Source organism: Zingiber officinale, chromosome 1A (genome assembly GCF_018446385.1).
Source record: "Zingiber officinale cultivar Zhangliang chromosome 1A, Zo_v1.1, whole genome shotgun sequence".
Classification (NCBI taxonomy): domain Eukaryota; kingdom Viridiplantae; phylum Streptophyta; class Magnoliopsida; order Zingiberales; family Zingiberaceae; genus Zingiber; species Zingiber officinale.
This window is the reverse complement of record NC_055987.1, coordinates 189883822-189898992: the sequence shown is the minus strand read 5'-3', so window position 1 is coordinate 189898992 and position 15171 is coordinate 189883822. Positions and strand designations below refer to the sequence as shown.

General features: G+C 39.9%; 2 protein-coding genes across 2 annotated transcripts; both read left to right on the top strand.

Moving 5' to 3' along the window:
• Nucleotides 1–3078: 3078 nt before the first annotated feature.
• Nucleotides 3079–5135, top strand: LOC122038819 (ethylene-responsive transcription factor ERF056-like). The gene has a single exon (XM_042598762.1). It carries the CDS (start codon nucleotides 3687–3689, stop codon nucleotides 4857–4859), a length of 1173 nt encoding a protein of 390 aa, XP_042454696.1. The 5' UTR covers nucleotides 3079–3686; the 3' UTR covers nucleotides 4860–5135.
• Nucleotides 5136–13816: 8681 nt separating this feature from the next.
• On the top strand, nucleotides 13817–14647 carry LOC122013663. Its single transcript, XM_042569906.1, has one exon. The coding sequence runs from the start codon at nucleotides 13907–13909 to the stop codon at nucleotides 14513–14515; it is 609 nt and encodes a 202-aa protein (XP_042425840.1). The 5' UTR covers nucleotides 13817–13906; the 3' UTR covers nucleotides 14516–14647.
• The last annotated feature ends 524 nt before the right edge of the window (nucleotides 14648–15171 follow it).

Sequence of the window (15171 nt, the reverse complement as noted above, 5' to 3'; positions counted from 1 at the left end):
AAAAAAAAAGATAATGTTTTTTTTAAACAATAATCGTTGTCTTTTAAGTGTTGGGAAATCTCAAATTTCTTGTAGTGAGCGCTTCGATCAATCCGTCTCAGACTAATACGGAGGAGGTAAATCACGGATGACTACTAACTTTTAAAATAGTAACTGACACATGAAGGAGTCATTTAACCCTAGATCTCATGATACTAACATTTTATATGCTAACTACTAGACTTCATGATACCTAATATTGGTAAAAAGTGGAACCGTCACCCTAGGGGCCCCCTGGTCTCGACCCCACAAGATTCAAGAGGGAGTAAATCACGGTTAATGCTGGGCAGGATAGGTGACTGGGGGTCGAAGGAATTTTTAGCGCAGCAGATCAGGATTTTATCCCCGAGTACAATTGACGACTTTTGACCCCACGACTTCATGATACCTAATATATATATATTTGAAAAAAAAAAAAAAGGTGGAATCGCCACCCTAGCGGCCCCCTGAGCCTGGCCCCTCAGGATTTCAGAGAGAGTAAATCACGGTGAGTGCTGGGCTGGAAAGTTGACTGGGGTCTTAGGAGTTTTTGACCAACAGACCAAGAATATTATTTCCGTGTGCAACTGGCGACCCTCGACCTTTGACTATTTCAGCAAACAACTAGGCAACTTACCAGCTGATCCAGCCCGTAGGGACACCTAATATATATATATATATATATATATATATATATATATATATATATATATATATATGGAGGATGGAGGTTATCGAATCCACCTGAGTTATCATCCTCGACATCTACGAGGCATGCATTTGAAATAATTAAAGGATAATTATATAAACTTAAACCCTTTTAAATGTGAGTAATTATATTAAGATAATTAAATTTATCTAAAACATATAGCTAATAGTACACTATTGCAACAGTAGCTAACATTACGCTAAAAAAAAAAATGTGGAACCGCCACATCAGCAGCCCCCCTAGAGCCAGTCCCACCGGCTCTAGGGGAGCCACTGATGTAGCGGTTCCACATTTTTTTTTTTAGCGTAATGTTAGCTACTGTTGCAATAGTATGATTAGTTGAGTGAATAGGAATCAAGCTAGATTATAATGTTAGCTAGATTATAATTTTAGCGTAATGTTAGCTACTGTTGCAATAGTAATGTTAGCTAGATTATACATTATATGATTTAACAAATATAATTTTTTTAAAGTTTTTAATGATTTTAATATAATAAAATATATTTAAATAACAAATAGAATATTACTATTTTTTGGTATGATTAGTTGAGTGAATAGGAATCAAGCTAATACGTAAATAGGTTACTTCAAATTACAAAACTAAGTGAGATAGACTAACCATGTTAAGCAAGATTGGACCAAACTCTAGAAATCATCACATTCCAACTCAACTACATTCTTTTAGCATGACAATTTCTTCAATCCTAGTCATCAAACTAAACCCAAACCCATTGTGTTTATCTTCACAGCACCTTTTATTAGTCTTCTAACACACGTGAATATTAATTTTCATTTAGCAATAAGTCGATCAAAAAACTAACCATATTTCTTTTCCCTTCGGTCAAAACTTGGTAATTAAGCATGCACACTGGATTCAACAGGATGAACTACCATTAACCTTGGCTCGTTTTCTTCTAATTGAATGAATAAAAGCTAGAATACTTTTAGTTTAACTTTAACAAAAGCGCGCTCTTTCGATAGTTTTTACCTTTAGTGATTAGGATCTTTGGCCAAAATTAATATCCATCAACCACAAAGTGTTCGTCTAATTGTCACTTTCACCTTGACCATCACCTATAGTATCCATTGGCGTTCATAAGGAAAAAAAAAATATTAAGTGGTTGTCAAGATCGATTGCTACCGGGCAATTTTCTTCATTCTTATCGATTCCAAACTCTTCTTGATCCTATTTGAATAGTAGTATATAAGATATATAGACATGAAGAACAAATGTGATTCAAAGACTCATATCGAGGCTTGACTGCAACATTACGATCGAGTTTCGCGCATTAAAGCAGGAACTTTTGGCTTTCGCCAACGAGGCACTTTTGACTCCACGTTACGTTTGAATGCAACGTGGGAATTAAAAATACTTTTTCAATTTCGAAAGTTTGATTTATTCAACATTCTTAATTTTTTTCTTCTAAATTTATTGATTGAAAGGCCAATCATTTTAGCTTTCTTATCAGCTTCATTGATTGAAATTCATTATCATCTTGCATCACCAACAATAATTTACTTACTGTTTGCTGAAATGGTGGAGGCTTAATTATGGAGATCTACATGATAGAGCTGATTGATCGGATTTAGGCTGTGTGATCAACATCGATAAAGTTTATGAGCTGATGAGAACAGAGATGAACATCCTCGGATGGATCTAGTGGTTAATATATAAGATATTATCATCATAAAATCTAGGATTTGAATTTCGACAAAGTCGAGATAAATATCTACTTTATGTGTTAGTCATTATTCTAAAGGTTAATAGTCAGACCGTGATTTACCTCCTCTTCTGAGACAGATTGACAAAGACTATGAGAACGAGCGTATTTATTTTTTACCATCATGAGCCGATGAGAAGAGAGACGAGCATCCTCGTGATGTTGGATCGATGCAATCTAGTGATAAATTAGTCTTCTTTTTGTGGGCGCGTGAACAGTGTCGTCATCAAATGATCTAGCAAAGAAGATAAGCGACCATTCAGTATGATGCCCGTTGGCCGTTGGCCGTTCAAGTTACAATAGGCCATTAGAAGGGGAAAAAAATACACTACGAAAAACAAATAATAATAATGATAATAATACATTTGAAATTAACTCTTTTGATTATTAAGAAGTTTTTTTTTCACCAAGTCTGACGGCTTTGAAGAGGAGCATCCCTGCCGTTCATTTGCCACTGCACGTGTCGCTCTGTCATCGGTCGAAGGGGGTTGTCAGGGCGCGTGGTGACGTCGGGTGACGCGAGGCCAAGGCGCGTGCAATCACGAGCTTAATTTAACAATAGTTTAGAAGACTAATCAAGGTAGTTAACCAAACCAGCGAACAAGAGGCGGCTTTAAATACCGCAATAACACGCCCTTTGTTATTTCTCCCTAGAGAGAGACGAACGATCGATCCACCCACCGTTGATTTCCTTCCTCCCTTTCCCTTCCACCTTTCGGTCAGGCTGAGAGATTCCCGTCCGAAGAAGAAGAAAGGTTTGTTATCTGATCTCTTCTTCCCGCCTCTCTGAATCCCTCGCTGTAATCTCCTGTCTCCGTAAGAAGAAGAAGGAAGCCAGAAATCTCGTCTTGTTCTCCTCTTTTGGTTGATTCAGCCAAAAAAAAGAGTGAAGCCTTGGGAGATCTTTCCTCCTTTTGCTTCTTTGGGTGCCGGAGGTTCCAGAAAAGAGATCCGGAGACTTTTTTCTTCTGGATTTTGGGTTTTAATCGACCGGGAGGGTTGTTTTTCAGTGCCCTGTGGTTGTTTTTAGGTTTTATCTCGCCCTTCTTTGTAGATCTAAGAGAGGTCAGCATTTTGAACTATGTCTCTGGAAGCCCATTTGCTTGTTCTATGATATTGGATTCTTTTTAGATCTTCCCTCTTCTGGTTATTGTTGAAAGATCTTGTTCTTCTTCCTGTTTTCAATTTCTCTCTTGTTTTTCTACTTCTGTTTCTAGTTTTTTTTCTATTGATTTTGTATGGCTAGTGCTATAGATTTGTACGATAGACTTCCAGTTACCTCCGCAGAATTTCTTGACGAGGAGGAGCTCATGACGGCGCTTGAGCCTTTTATGACGAGTGCGTCTTCCTCCTCCCTCTCCCCGTCTTCTTCCCCGTCTTCTTCCATTCTCAGCCACTCCTCTCCCTCTCACCTCCCTTCCTCTCTTTCTCCTACTCCTTTACTTTCCTCCTCTCTTCTCTCAAGCTCCTCGCTTCAGAGTCCGAGCTTAAACTGCTGCTCTTATCTAAGTCCTGCCTCACAAAGTACGGCCTCGGATGGCTTCTCGTCATCGTCATCAGTCGCCGAGATGGTCCCCGAAAGCTTCCTTCCTTTGGACCGGCTTGGCGTCGGTAGTACCGGCCCGATCGGGCTCACCCACATCACTCCTGCCCAGATCCAGCAGATCCAGGTCCAATTATTTCTCCAGCAGCAGCAGAGCCTCCTTGCAGCGAGGTCGTTGCCGCATCACCCCCACCACCAGCAAGCTGCGAGCTTTCTCGGCCCTCGGGCCCAGCCGATGAAGTACGCCGGTTCCACCGCCGCGTCTAAGCCCACTAAGCTCTACCGTGGGGTGCGGCAGCGACACTGGGGCAAGTGGGTGGCTGAGATTCGGTTGCCCAAGAACCGGACGCGCCTCTGGCTAGGAACCTTCGACACCGCCGACGAGGCTGCGCTGGCATACGACATGGCTGCCTACAAGCTCCGCGGGGACCTAGCCAGGCTTAACTTCCCCAACATCTGCCACGCCGCCGCTGCCACAACCCCCAGCCCCCTGCATTCCACCGTCGTTTCCAAGCTTCAAACGCTATATCAAAGTTTGGCCAATTCATCCAAAAAAGGTAACTGTGTGCCTCCTAGCAATACCACCGCCCTCAAACCCAGTCCGGAGGCCGTCACAGTTGACACCGCAGATGAGGCACCTATGGCGGCGGCGGCGGCTGCTAAGGGCGACTTGGGCAGCTCGCCCTTGGAAGACAAGTCAGACGTCTCGTCAGAGGGCGAGGGCTCTTCGTTGGGGTCGTTGCCGGTGCCTGAAATGCAGCATTTGGATTTTAACGAGGTGCCTTGGGACGAATCCGAGAACTTTATGCTGAAAAAGTATCCATCTTGGGAGATAGACTGGGATTCCATCCTCTCCTCAAGCTATTAGTCCTTTGTGTCGGTTCTAGTCTTGTAGTCATTTCCGATGGCTGCTGCAAATGGGGTTTTAGACATTTGCAGGGCTGCAACAGATGTTCTTAGTCTTCTGCAGTACAAGTCCACAAGAGTCATTCAGGATCTGTGTGAGTCTGTAGTGTCTTCTCTAGTTTCTACGGCCTGCTAGTTTCTGCTGGTTGTTTTTTTCTCAGCAGTGCTAGTGAGGAAGAGTATTGTCATATTTTGCAGCTGTAAGTGTTATGTTTATAGTGTCAATCTTGGTTTCTCATGCACTGTCATATTATGCAGCTTGTTCTGGCTGTGGAACTTACAGCATAATCTCTGAAGAAAAGGATTTTGTTCTTGTTAGCATTCACATCCCACAGAGTGCTGAATTCATCGATGTTTGAGGTTTCTCTTCTCCTGTTCATTCAAAGAACATATGAACGATGCTGAGCACAAGCAAACGGAAATGGAATCCAACTTACCTTGGTGAAAAAGACCTGTCGTCTTGAGGAAGCAACCAAGCCTCAACTTCAACCATACCTGTCCTCATTACTGCAGAGATATCCCCATCACTGAAGAAAAGGAACATTTGACTGGCCTTCCACCAAACCGCCCAACCTGCCACAGCTCATCTCTTTGTTCTTACTCCTGCAATTGGAATCGATTCCTTTAGCTTTTTAGATGGTTTAATTGCTTGGAAATTGAGTGCCTTGAAAGAGATGCTCCCCTCCCTACAGGCCCCAATTTTCTTTTCTCTGCCTGCGTCGAAATTTTCAATGAAGCTAAGATTACAGATGTAGAAATGCCCCACAAACACTGTTGAAGAGTCTTCCATGCACTCGGCGAGAATTGTTGTCGACCAAGAAAACATTGAAAATTTTATGTGAATTGTCGTCGCTCAAAAGTATTACTTTACAGCTGGGATGAACTTGGATGCTCCGGACGGGCATCGATCTGGCGCTAATAATCTGAGAATCTAGAATAGTATGAAACATGAAATCCAAGAAAGATTTTCATCGATAGGAAGAAGACAAATTTGATGGGAAAAAAAAATCTGGAGAAGAAAACGGAAGAGCAAACTATGATGCCAACTATTAAATAAGAAATTGTCCCTTTCGAGGACTTTAATCAGATATATAACTGAGCTGAGTGATTTTTTTTTAATACTCCAGGTGGTCCAATTAGTCCTGCAAATAAACGGTCTGACCCCACAGATAAATCACCAGGCAAATATAAAAGCACGGAAGAAAATGAATAATAAAATAGTAATATTATCATCTATTTTCAAAATAATCAACCAACCCTATTATTTTAGGGGTGATTCAAATTAACATCAAATTATCATACCTAATTTATAATCACAGAATTAAAATTATGAGATATAAAATATAATTTAATGTTAAATAATTAATCCTAATTAATGTAATAAAAATTTATTTATTTAATTGAATTTTAAATAATGTAATAAAAACTTATGTATTTATAAGTTTTATTTTATAACATAATTTAATATTTTATTATATTATCCGGACTCAACTTAAGCATTTTTATTATAATGTCTCTATTTTTTATTATATTAATTTAAGAAAAAATAGTTTAACTTTTTGAAATTCTAGACATATTATAAAGATTAGTATAATCTTTTAATGTGAAGAACTTCAGGCATATTATAAGATAATTTTTACAGTATGCATATTTACGATTTATATTTGAAGTTTACAAACTTGAGACGAAAACTTTCCTATAAATCAAAATAGATGGTGCACAAAATCAAAATATCTTAACTCAAGTTACATCGCATACTAATTCAACTTAACTCTAGAATCAAAATAATTAAAATATCAAATTGAAAGGTGAAGCCCTCCTCTTCGATACCTAAGTTCGAGTATAATTTGTCACTAGAATTTGCTGCTCCTGTATGATTGGAACTAAAATGCTTTCATTTACCATGAATCTGCAGACTAGGGGGCATGAATGCTCCTTCAAAATGCTCAACTTTGTTTGGTTCCAATATAGTCAACCAAGTAACTGATGAGGCAGAAAACGTTTGGACATGTGAATGAAATAAAAAGATGGAGATGAAGAAGTTTTATTGTGCATAATTATTAGTCCTATATTAGAAGTTGTTTTGTTTTATTGTTGTTTAAATTATGATGTATACATTGATGTTGTCAATAAATGTATGGGAAAAGGTTCTCTTTCACATGCAAGGGGGATAAATCTAGGGCTCGGATTGTACTGAAGCATGTTGACTTATGTGCGAATACGATCTGTGCGCGCAGAATGCTTGACCGATCGAGGCAAAGTTTGCCCAATTAGAACAATAACGGATAAATTAAATTAAGATTAATGTAGAATTTAAATGGTCACTCGGCGAGTAATGAGTATTGGCGTTGTCATTGGTCTGAGCTCCTATATAAGGAGGTTGCGATCATTAGTAAAAGAGGTTACGCACACAAAAAGTTGGAGTTCTCCACCTACGATTCCCCTCTTCCTCTGTCGTGCATTTCTTGCTCGGTGGAGTGTCTGTGATAGCAGTTGGGTACCACTCAGTTCACCGTGACCACCAGCGCTTGGTGGAAATCACGGTTAACCGTCGTATTTTGGGAAACAAATGACCCGAGTAGACCTCGAATCACAACCGGAGGTGAAGTGAATCTGTTTCAAGAAAACTGCGACTATTGCAGGTCTCGGTTCATTCACCCGCTCGGGATCTTTCCCTGGCCGGCCAAATACTCGCTCAGTTGCACGGCCGCTTGGTCGCCACACACTCACTCGACCGTCTGCTCAACCACTCTGCCCGACCGACCATTTGGCTGCTTCGCTCGCCCGATCGCTTACTCACTCGGCCGCTTGATTTTTCTGCCCAGTCAGCCGAATACTCGCTCGACCGCTTGCTTGCTCGGCCGCTCATTCACTCTGCTTCTTCACTCGCTCGTCCAGCCGCACACTCCCTCGGTCGTTCACTCGATCGGCTGCTCATCTGCTCGGCTACTCGCCCGTCCGGCTGCTCACCCGCCCGACTACATGCCCGTCAGGTCGTATGCTTGCTCTGCTCGCTCGGCGACTCGGCCTCACTATCCGGTCGGCTACTCTGCCCGGTCGGACACTCGTCCAGATCTGCGATTGGTTTTGCTCAGCCATTGTGTCGTCTATTTTCGGTACGTAGCAGAAACTAATCTCTGTTGGCAGTCTAAGATTATCAGCTATGATCATCGCGACAGATAAATTAAATTTAATTCTATATAGTTTAAATTTAGCTAATTCTAAAATCTCCGAAACATTGTTTCTCCAACACAAACTTTGTAGACAATGATGCAACTTGCTTCAGTCCTAAAACAGTGTATTCATGTTTATCTGATAAGAGCAGCACCATGCAGTCTTTTATAGAGCTCATTTCTAAGTTCTAACAGCTCCAAAGGTGACTTGTTTCTGGATTTCCCTACAAGCACATCATTTCCAGGAACAGAATTGTGCTATCCATGGAAGAAGCAGCCAAACCCAAATGAATTGCTAGCTGCAAGTGTAATTGACATTTCTGACATACTGACTTCGCGCTTCAGCAACATAGTCCAAAATCAACAAGCCTTGTGTAGCGAAATCACTCGTTTCCCTTTGAACATAATTGAAGAAAATTTCATGAACGATGGTTGCTAGTCTTTTTTAATCCTCTCTTGGTTTTCTTTAAAAACAGCAAGGCAAGTTAAGTCAGTTGATGGTTGCTGATTATGATAACTCAAGGCAGCTTCAGTTATTAGATATTATAGAGTATCAGATGTAGAGATCAGCTTCAGTTATTAGATATTGTAGAGTATCAGATGTAGAGATCAGAATTTTAAAAAAAAAAAAGGGGGGTGGTGGTTTCTTTCATACTCCTTGGGAATGGTGTTCGAGAATTTGTATGCACCATTGAAGGTCTTCCCTCCAATTTGCTGCTATAAATGGTCTCATCAGTCCCTATTCACTGGTTGCTGAAAACATCTGCTGATTCAGAATTTGCGACAGTAATGGGGGGGGGGGGGGGGGATCTTTCATACTCCTTGGGAATGATGTTCGAGAATTTGTATGCACCATTGAAGGTCTTCCCTCCAATTTGCTGCTATAAATGGTCTCATCAGTCCCTATTCACTGGTTGCTGAAAACATCTACTGCTTCAGAATTTGCCAGGACAGTAATTTGATTTCTGAAACTGTACATCTGAACTGCAGTGCAAAAATTGAGAAACCTATTATTCTCCATACTAATCTGTAATGACTCCGCCATTGTCCCTCTTTTCTCAGTCTTATTAAACACGTATGCATTAGATAGTCCCTCTCCTTCATGCTGCCTAGCCACTAATGGCTTGAAGCTTGATATTCTGCTGCTGCAAATGAGAGCTTATAGGCTTCCATTTTCCAGCACTTGTTGCATCTGTGTTATGGCTTGTAGGTACTAATTTGTTGAACCACTTGAGATACACATCAAGTTTAGAAGATCTTAAAAGTGCAGATGTCATAATTGAAGCCATTGTGGAATCTGAAGAAAAAAAAATAGTAGTTATTTTCAGAACTTGATAGGTTTTCAAAAGCTTATGCAATTTTAGCATCTAATACTAGTTCTATATCCATTGCTCACCTTGCTTCTTCAACTAGTCGGCCAGCATAGGTGATAGGCATGCACTTCATGATTCCCCCTTCTGTCGCAAGTGGAGAATGCCTTTGCCAGTGGGACACCTTCATGAGTGGGGAATGCCGCTAGGGTTGTTCACGTCACGAGTGGGGACGGTTTCACGAGTGGGGAACACTAAGGTTCTTCGCTAGTCGGGAACACGGCTGGAATTTGGTTATGAGCATCCATAATAGTTGAGAATATTTCTATAGATATTTGTGGTCCCACAATTTCCATGTCACTCTTCAAATATCTCACTCTTCAAATATTTCAAATTCCACAATTAAATATTTTACCAATCAAATATTTATAAATTCCACTTATTAAATATCTTCAATCTTACAATCAAATATCTCATCAACCAAATATTCATAAGTTCCAATAATTTTATTAATTTATATCAAATTTTATATTTAAATAAAATTAATTATATTTTCAATTTTTCAATTTCATATATTTCATCTATTATTTATTTTAAATATCTTTTACATATTATTTAATATAATACAATAATTTTCTAATATAATTATTTTAATATTAATATTTTATTTAAAAAGAGGCAATACAAGACATACAATTTTTTTTAAAAAAAAATAGCTTATCATAGGAATACAAATATTTTACAAATTTTAAATTAAAATAAAGAGTTGCAAATCATATTAAATTAATAAAACACATAATGATAAACTATAGAAATTACAAATCATAATTAATAAAATAGAAAAAGAATTGAAAAAATAAATAACTTTATTACATGTTTAATCTTTTCTTCAGCGGTTTACATATCGATAGATGGTTCTGAAGTTGTTCTTCTGTCATTCCTTGTGTGTCTATTACGAGGAATTGATATGTTTGAATGAGTTGATTCACTTTCTTACTATTATTATACTCCGTCAAATATGCTACTGATTATTGTATAGTCTGATTCAATTCATCAATTAGGTCTACTCTTTCTTTGTCTTTCCTTTTTGCTGCATGTTGTCCCATTGAACGAAATCGGGATTCTCTATCATCCACATCAACAATTGTGTTAGGATTAGAAGAGTCAGTATGTGTATCTGATGACTTCGATATTCTTGATTTCTTTGTAGCCCATTACTCTGAAGATTGAGGAGCGTACATCAGATTATCTTTCACAATCTTCTATACATGTTCACATTGAAAAGTAGATTTAAAAGTACTCTTATATTCTTCATGAGCCCACACCATCAAATCATTGTCACTTCATCCGTTGGGTCAATCATTGTAACATTTATTGTAGATTCCATTATATTTATTCATGATTTTTTTCACTGAAGCCCAATTTGATTTTGCTTTATTCGTAGTTATCTTTTTAGCTCCCTTATCTCGATTGGTATTATAGTATGTCACCATTTGTTTCCAAAAAGACCTACTCTTCTGGGTATTACCAACTACTGAATCTTCGCTTATGATTGTGTAGGCCACTACAAGGAATTTATCATCTACTATTGTCCACACTATTCGCTTGCTATGATCTCTATCTGATTCATTGTTGTCTCTGTTGCTTCATCGACAATAATACCATCAAGTCCCATTTCAAATGAAAATAGCAGAAATTGTGAATCAGGTTGCATGATGTGTTTCTATAGCTTTATCACTGTCAGTTGCATCAACACTAGCTTTTCTTGATTCATTTGATTGAATCCTTTGTGATTGAAGTGGATTAAGTCCATGAGATTGAGCTTATATGAAATGTTGACTACTCTATCAATATTCTGCGGGCGTATATAAAACGAAGCTTTATGGTCACTCAAAGAATTTGGATAACTTTGAAAATTAAGGTGGCAAAAGGTGATTCACTCGCCCCAGCGCCTCAGCCAGTCCGTCCCTAGGCCAACACGGAAGAGATAAATCACGAGTGACTACTAGCCTTGGATAGTTGAATAGCGCATGGGGGAGGACAGACACCCAGCTACTAGTCAAGATTTGACCCCCAAATCTCATGGTGGCAATATCACCATGTGCTAACTAACTGTCCATCCCGAGAGGATAACTTTAGAAATTATGATAATATGTAGGGATATGGAAGAGATTGGAAATTAGGTGAGTGTTAAGTGAGAGATGAAAATTGAGAATAGAGAAGATTAGGACAAACTTGAGAATTTTTTTCACTATGATTTTCGATACTTCAAGAGTAGAACAAATCCTTTATATATATATATATATATATATTGCATGCCACAAAAGAGAAATCATCAAACACAAACTTGTGGCCGGTAATTTTTTCTAATACCTTTCAAATATCCCCTCCAATGGAGATCAGATCTCCTAATACACAAAAAAGTGAATCAGGGGATGAACCACTCACACTTGTGGCCGGGTAGTGCGGTTGTGATCCCTCCTTGAGTTCACCGTCTCCCTAGGTTATATTTTGGGTCTGGGAGGGCGGTCGGAGGCCATCCAAAGGCGACCGGAAGTAGGCAAGTGGCTAGGTTGTCGGGCGCTGAGCAGGGGACGACCTCTGGGCAGTCTCCGACCTCCCGCTCTAACTTAAACTATAACTTGGTGGGAGTAGTGAACACAGAGAGAGATCGCAACTAAATGCGACTGGATCACGACCACAATTCGATCGTAATTGTGAGTGGTGCATCCCTTGATCTACTTTTGTTATGGACCAGGAGATCTGCTCTCCCTCCAATGGGGCTATTTAAGAGGGAAGATATTTAGAGAAATATTCTCTCTAAATATCTCGTAATATATGGTGGCAAAAGGTGAATACGCTCATCCCCAGCATTCCCGCCAACCCGTCTCAGGCCAATACGGAGGAGATAAATCACGAACGACTACTAGCCTTGGGAATAATGACTAACACATAAGAGAGATATTTACCTCGGCTATGTCGAAATTTGAACCTCAAACCTTATGATGACAACACCTCATATACTAACCATTAGATCATCTCAAGAGGATAAATATCTCGTAATATATGCTCTTATGGAGGATTGAGATTTGGTAAATCTAAGGTATTTTTGTCAGGATAAATATTATAGGATAATTTATAAAAAAAAAGCATTAATTTCTTAATTAAGAAAATTCACTTTTCAAAAGAAATCATATTCCGAATCACATACTCCTTATGTGGACATGCATTATTACTTAAAAATAATTTATTATCTAAATCAAATAAATTTTATTATATATATATATAATATTAATTGAATGGTAAATGAGTTAACTCAAGTTTTATTATACCATTTATAAGTCTTATTAATCATCTTTTAATTTTGCCTCCATTTTAATTAAATGACTTTATTTAATTCAACTGTATATCTGCATAAGTGTCTCATAGAAAATGAGATTTAATTTAGCTATGTTCGAACGTAATGCATGATCTCATGGCGGCAAAAGATGAATATGTTCATCCTCAGTGCTCCCGTCAATCTGTCCCAGACCAATACAGAGGAGGTAAATCACGGATAATTATTAATCTTTAGAATAGTGATTAGTATATAAGAGAGATATTTATTTCGACTTTATTGATATTCGAAACTCATACATCATGATGATAATATTTTATGTACTAATCACTAGATCATCCTGAGAAAACATAATACATGATCTCACATGCACTACGAAGGTAGATAATTTTCCCCATAATTTGCTTATTGGACCCAATCCACATTCTAGAATGGGCTTGGGTCGAACACCTTCATCTCTGGTCAAAAGTCAAAACCCACCTACTCAGTGTGTCGGATTAAATTAAAGCCATTTGGCCCGCCGAATCCCAAGATTTATCTGAATAGTTGACTCTAAGGAGGCAGACATAGCATGTGGAATGCATGGAAAAATTGTGCAGTTGACCAAATCTATTACGAAAGCGGGTAAATTGACCTCTGTTAGACCACTCAGTCAATTGGTCCCGATTCACAATTTTTTTAAAAGAAAATCACCAACGGCACTCATTTTGATGCTGATCGAGGCTCCACTAGGCAAATGGCTATCCAAGTCAAACAGGAAGCGGCCAATCATCTAACGTTGCCATACGGCGCGCGCACTGAATCTCTTCAGTGGATCACCATTAATTATTATCAGCGTGTTCATGCACGTCGTCCTCAATCCTCAAACAGTAGTCAAACTCCTCAAATTAGCTAGCTAGCGAATCCACCACCACCACCACTTGTTGCCACATAATTCGATCCTCATCCCCAGATACACCTGGCCTGTTAATGGCTCCCCCTTCTAACGAGTCCATTAGCCAACTATTCCACTGTCCACAGTCCACGAGTCAACCTATAACACACATGCAGAGGCTTTGAGTATAGTCACCTTTTGTCATCGGGTGTGTATATATATAACACCAACTAAACTCCCCTCTCATTACATTCCTACATATATACACAATCTCCAATCTCTTCTTGAAGTTTAGTTTCCCATTGATATATTATCATGGAGATGGACAAGTCCAATGGCGATCTCTCTCATCTCAAATTGGAGATCAGAGTCGATCGACTGTCCGACTTCAGCCTCGACCTTCCCTGCGACAACCTGATCTTCATTCGGTACTACATCGTCGCGGGGAACGGGGAGAGAATTCGGGTGGATACTCGAGAGGTCTCCCCGTCCGTCATCCCGGTTTGGGATGAGATCGCCGCCATGGAGTGCCGGGGCCGATCAGTGGGAGAAGTGCTGGAGCCGCACACGGCGGTGTTCGAGCTGCGGCGGCGGCCGAGGGCTGGGAGCTTGATCTCCTCTGGGTCTAAGCTCTTGGGAAGGGCGGAGATTGCTTGGAAGGAGGTGCTGGCCTCGCCCAAGATGTCGATGCGGCGATGCGTCAGGTTCGGGTCGTTGAGTTCGGAGTGGAGCCGCGGAGGAGTCAAGAGTACTCCGGGTCTCTTGGTGGAGATGAAGGTGGAGGCCATGGCCATGGAATTCTCTGCGGCGAGCGGCAGCACGCAGAGGGTCGGCATGGAGAAATGCGGTCGTCGCAGGAAGTCTGAGGGATTTGGGAGTGAAGATGAGATGCGTTTGGCTGCAGCAACAATGAACGCATGGTAGCTAGCTAGCTAGCTAGCCATACGCATGCATGTTTTCATGTACAATTAATTGCTAGCTTCTCTATTTCGTTTCGTTTCGTTTGTCAGAGGAAGTAACATGATTAAAAGTCTTATGAAGAGACTTGGTGCTGCATCTAGGCGAATGAATTTTGAGTCCACAGTAGCAAATATTCACAATTTTTTATTGGAATGATTGTGATACGGGGATAAAGATGGGTCTAAAATATAGTCAAATTAGTAAAGATCGGTTTACGTGGAGGTTAAAATCAAACAGGTAAAATCGTAAGGTCGGATGAACCACGAGACTGCAAACTGTGGAGCAGGCAAGGTTGGTCGAGTGGACTTTCAGAACAGATTGGACATGAAAGGCCAGCCAGACCGTCCGAATAGTTGTCCTTCTCAACTTCCAGCTAGTTGAGGTTAAGAGTCAAATACTAAGTTACCCGATCTACCGTCCTTGCCTTAGGTCCGATCAGATACAATGTACCTATCCGACAACAGGAAAGTCAAGTGAAGAACAAGTCAATAGCTTCACTTTGTATGGTCGAGCTGCCGATATCTCGACCGAGTGGAGGCCAGTCGGCCTACAATAGGACCGACATATATGTCATATCGTACTCTTTTGGAAGCTTATATCAGAAAGGACAGAGAATGTCC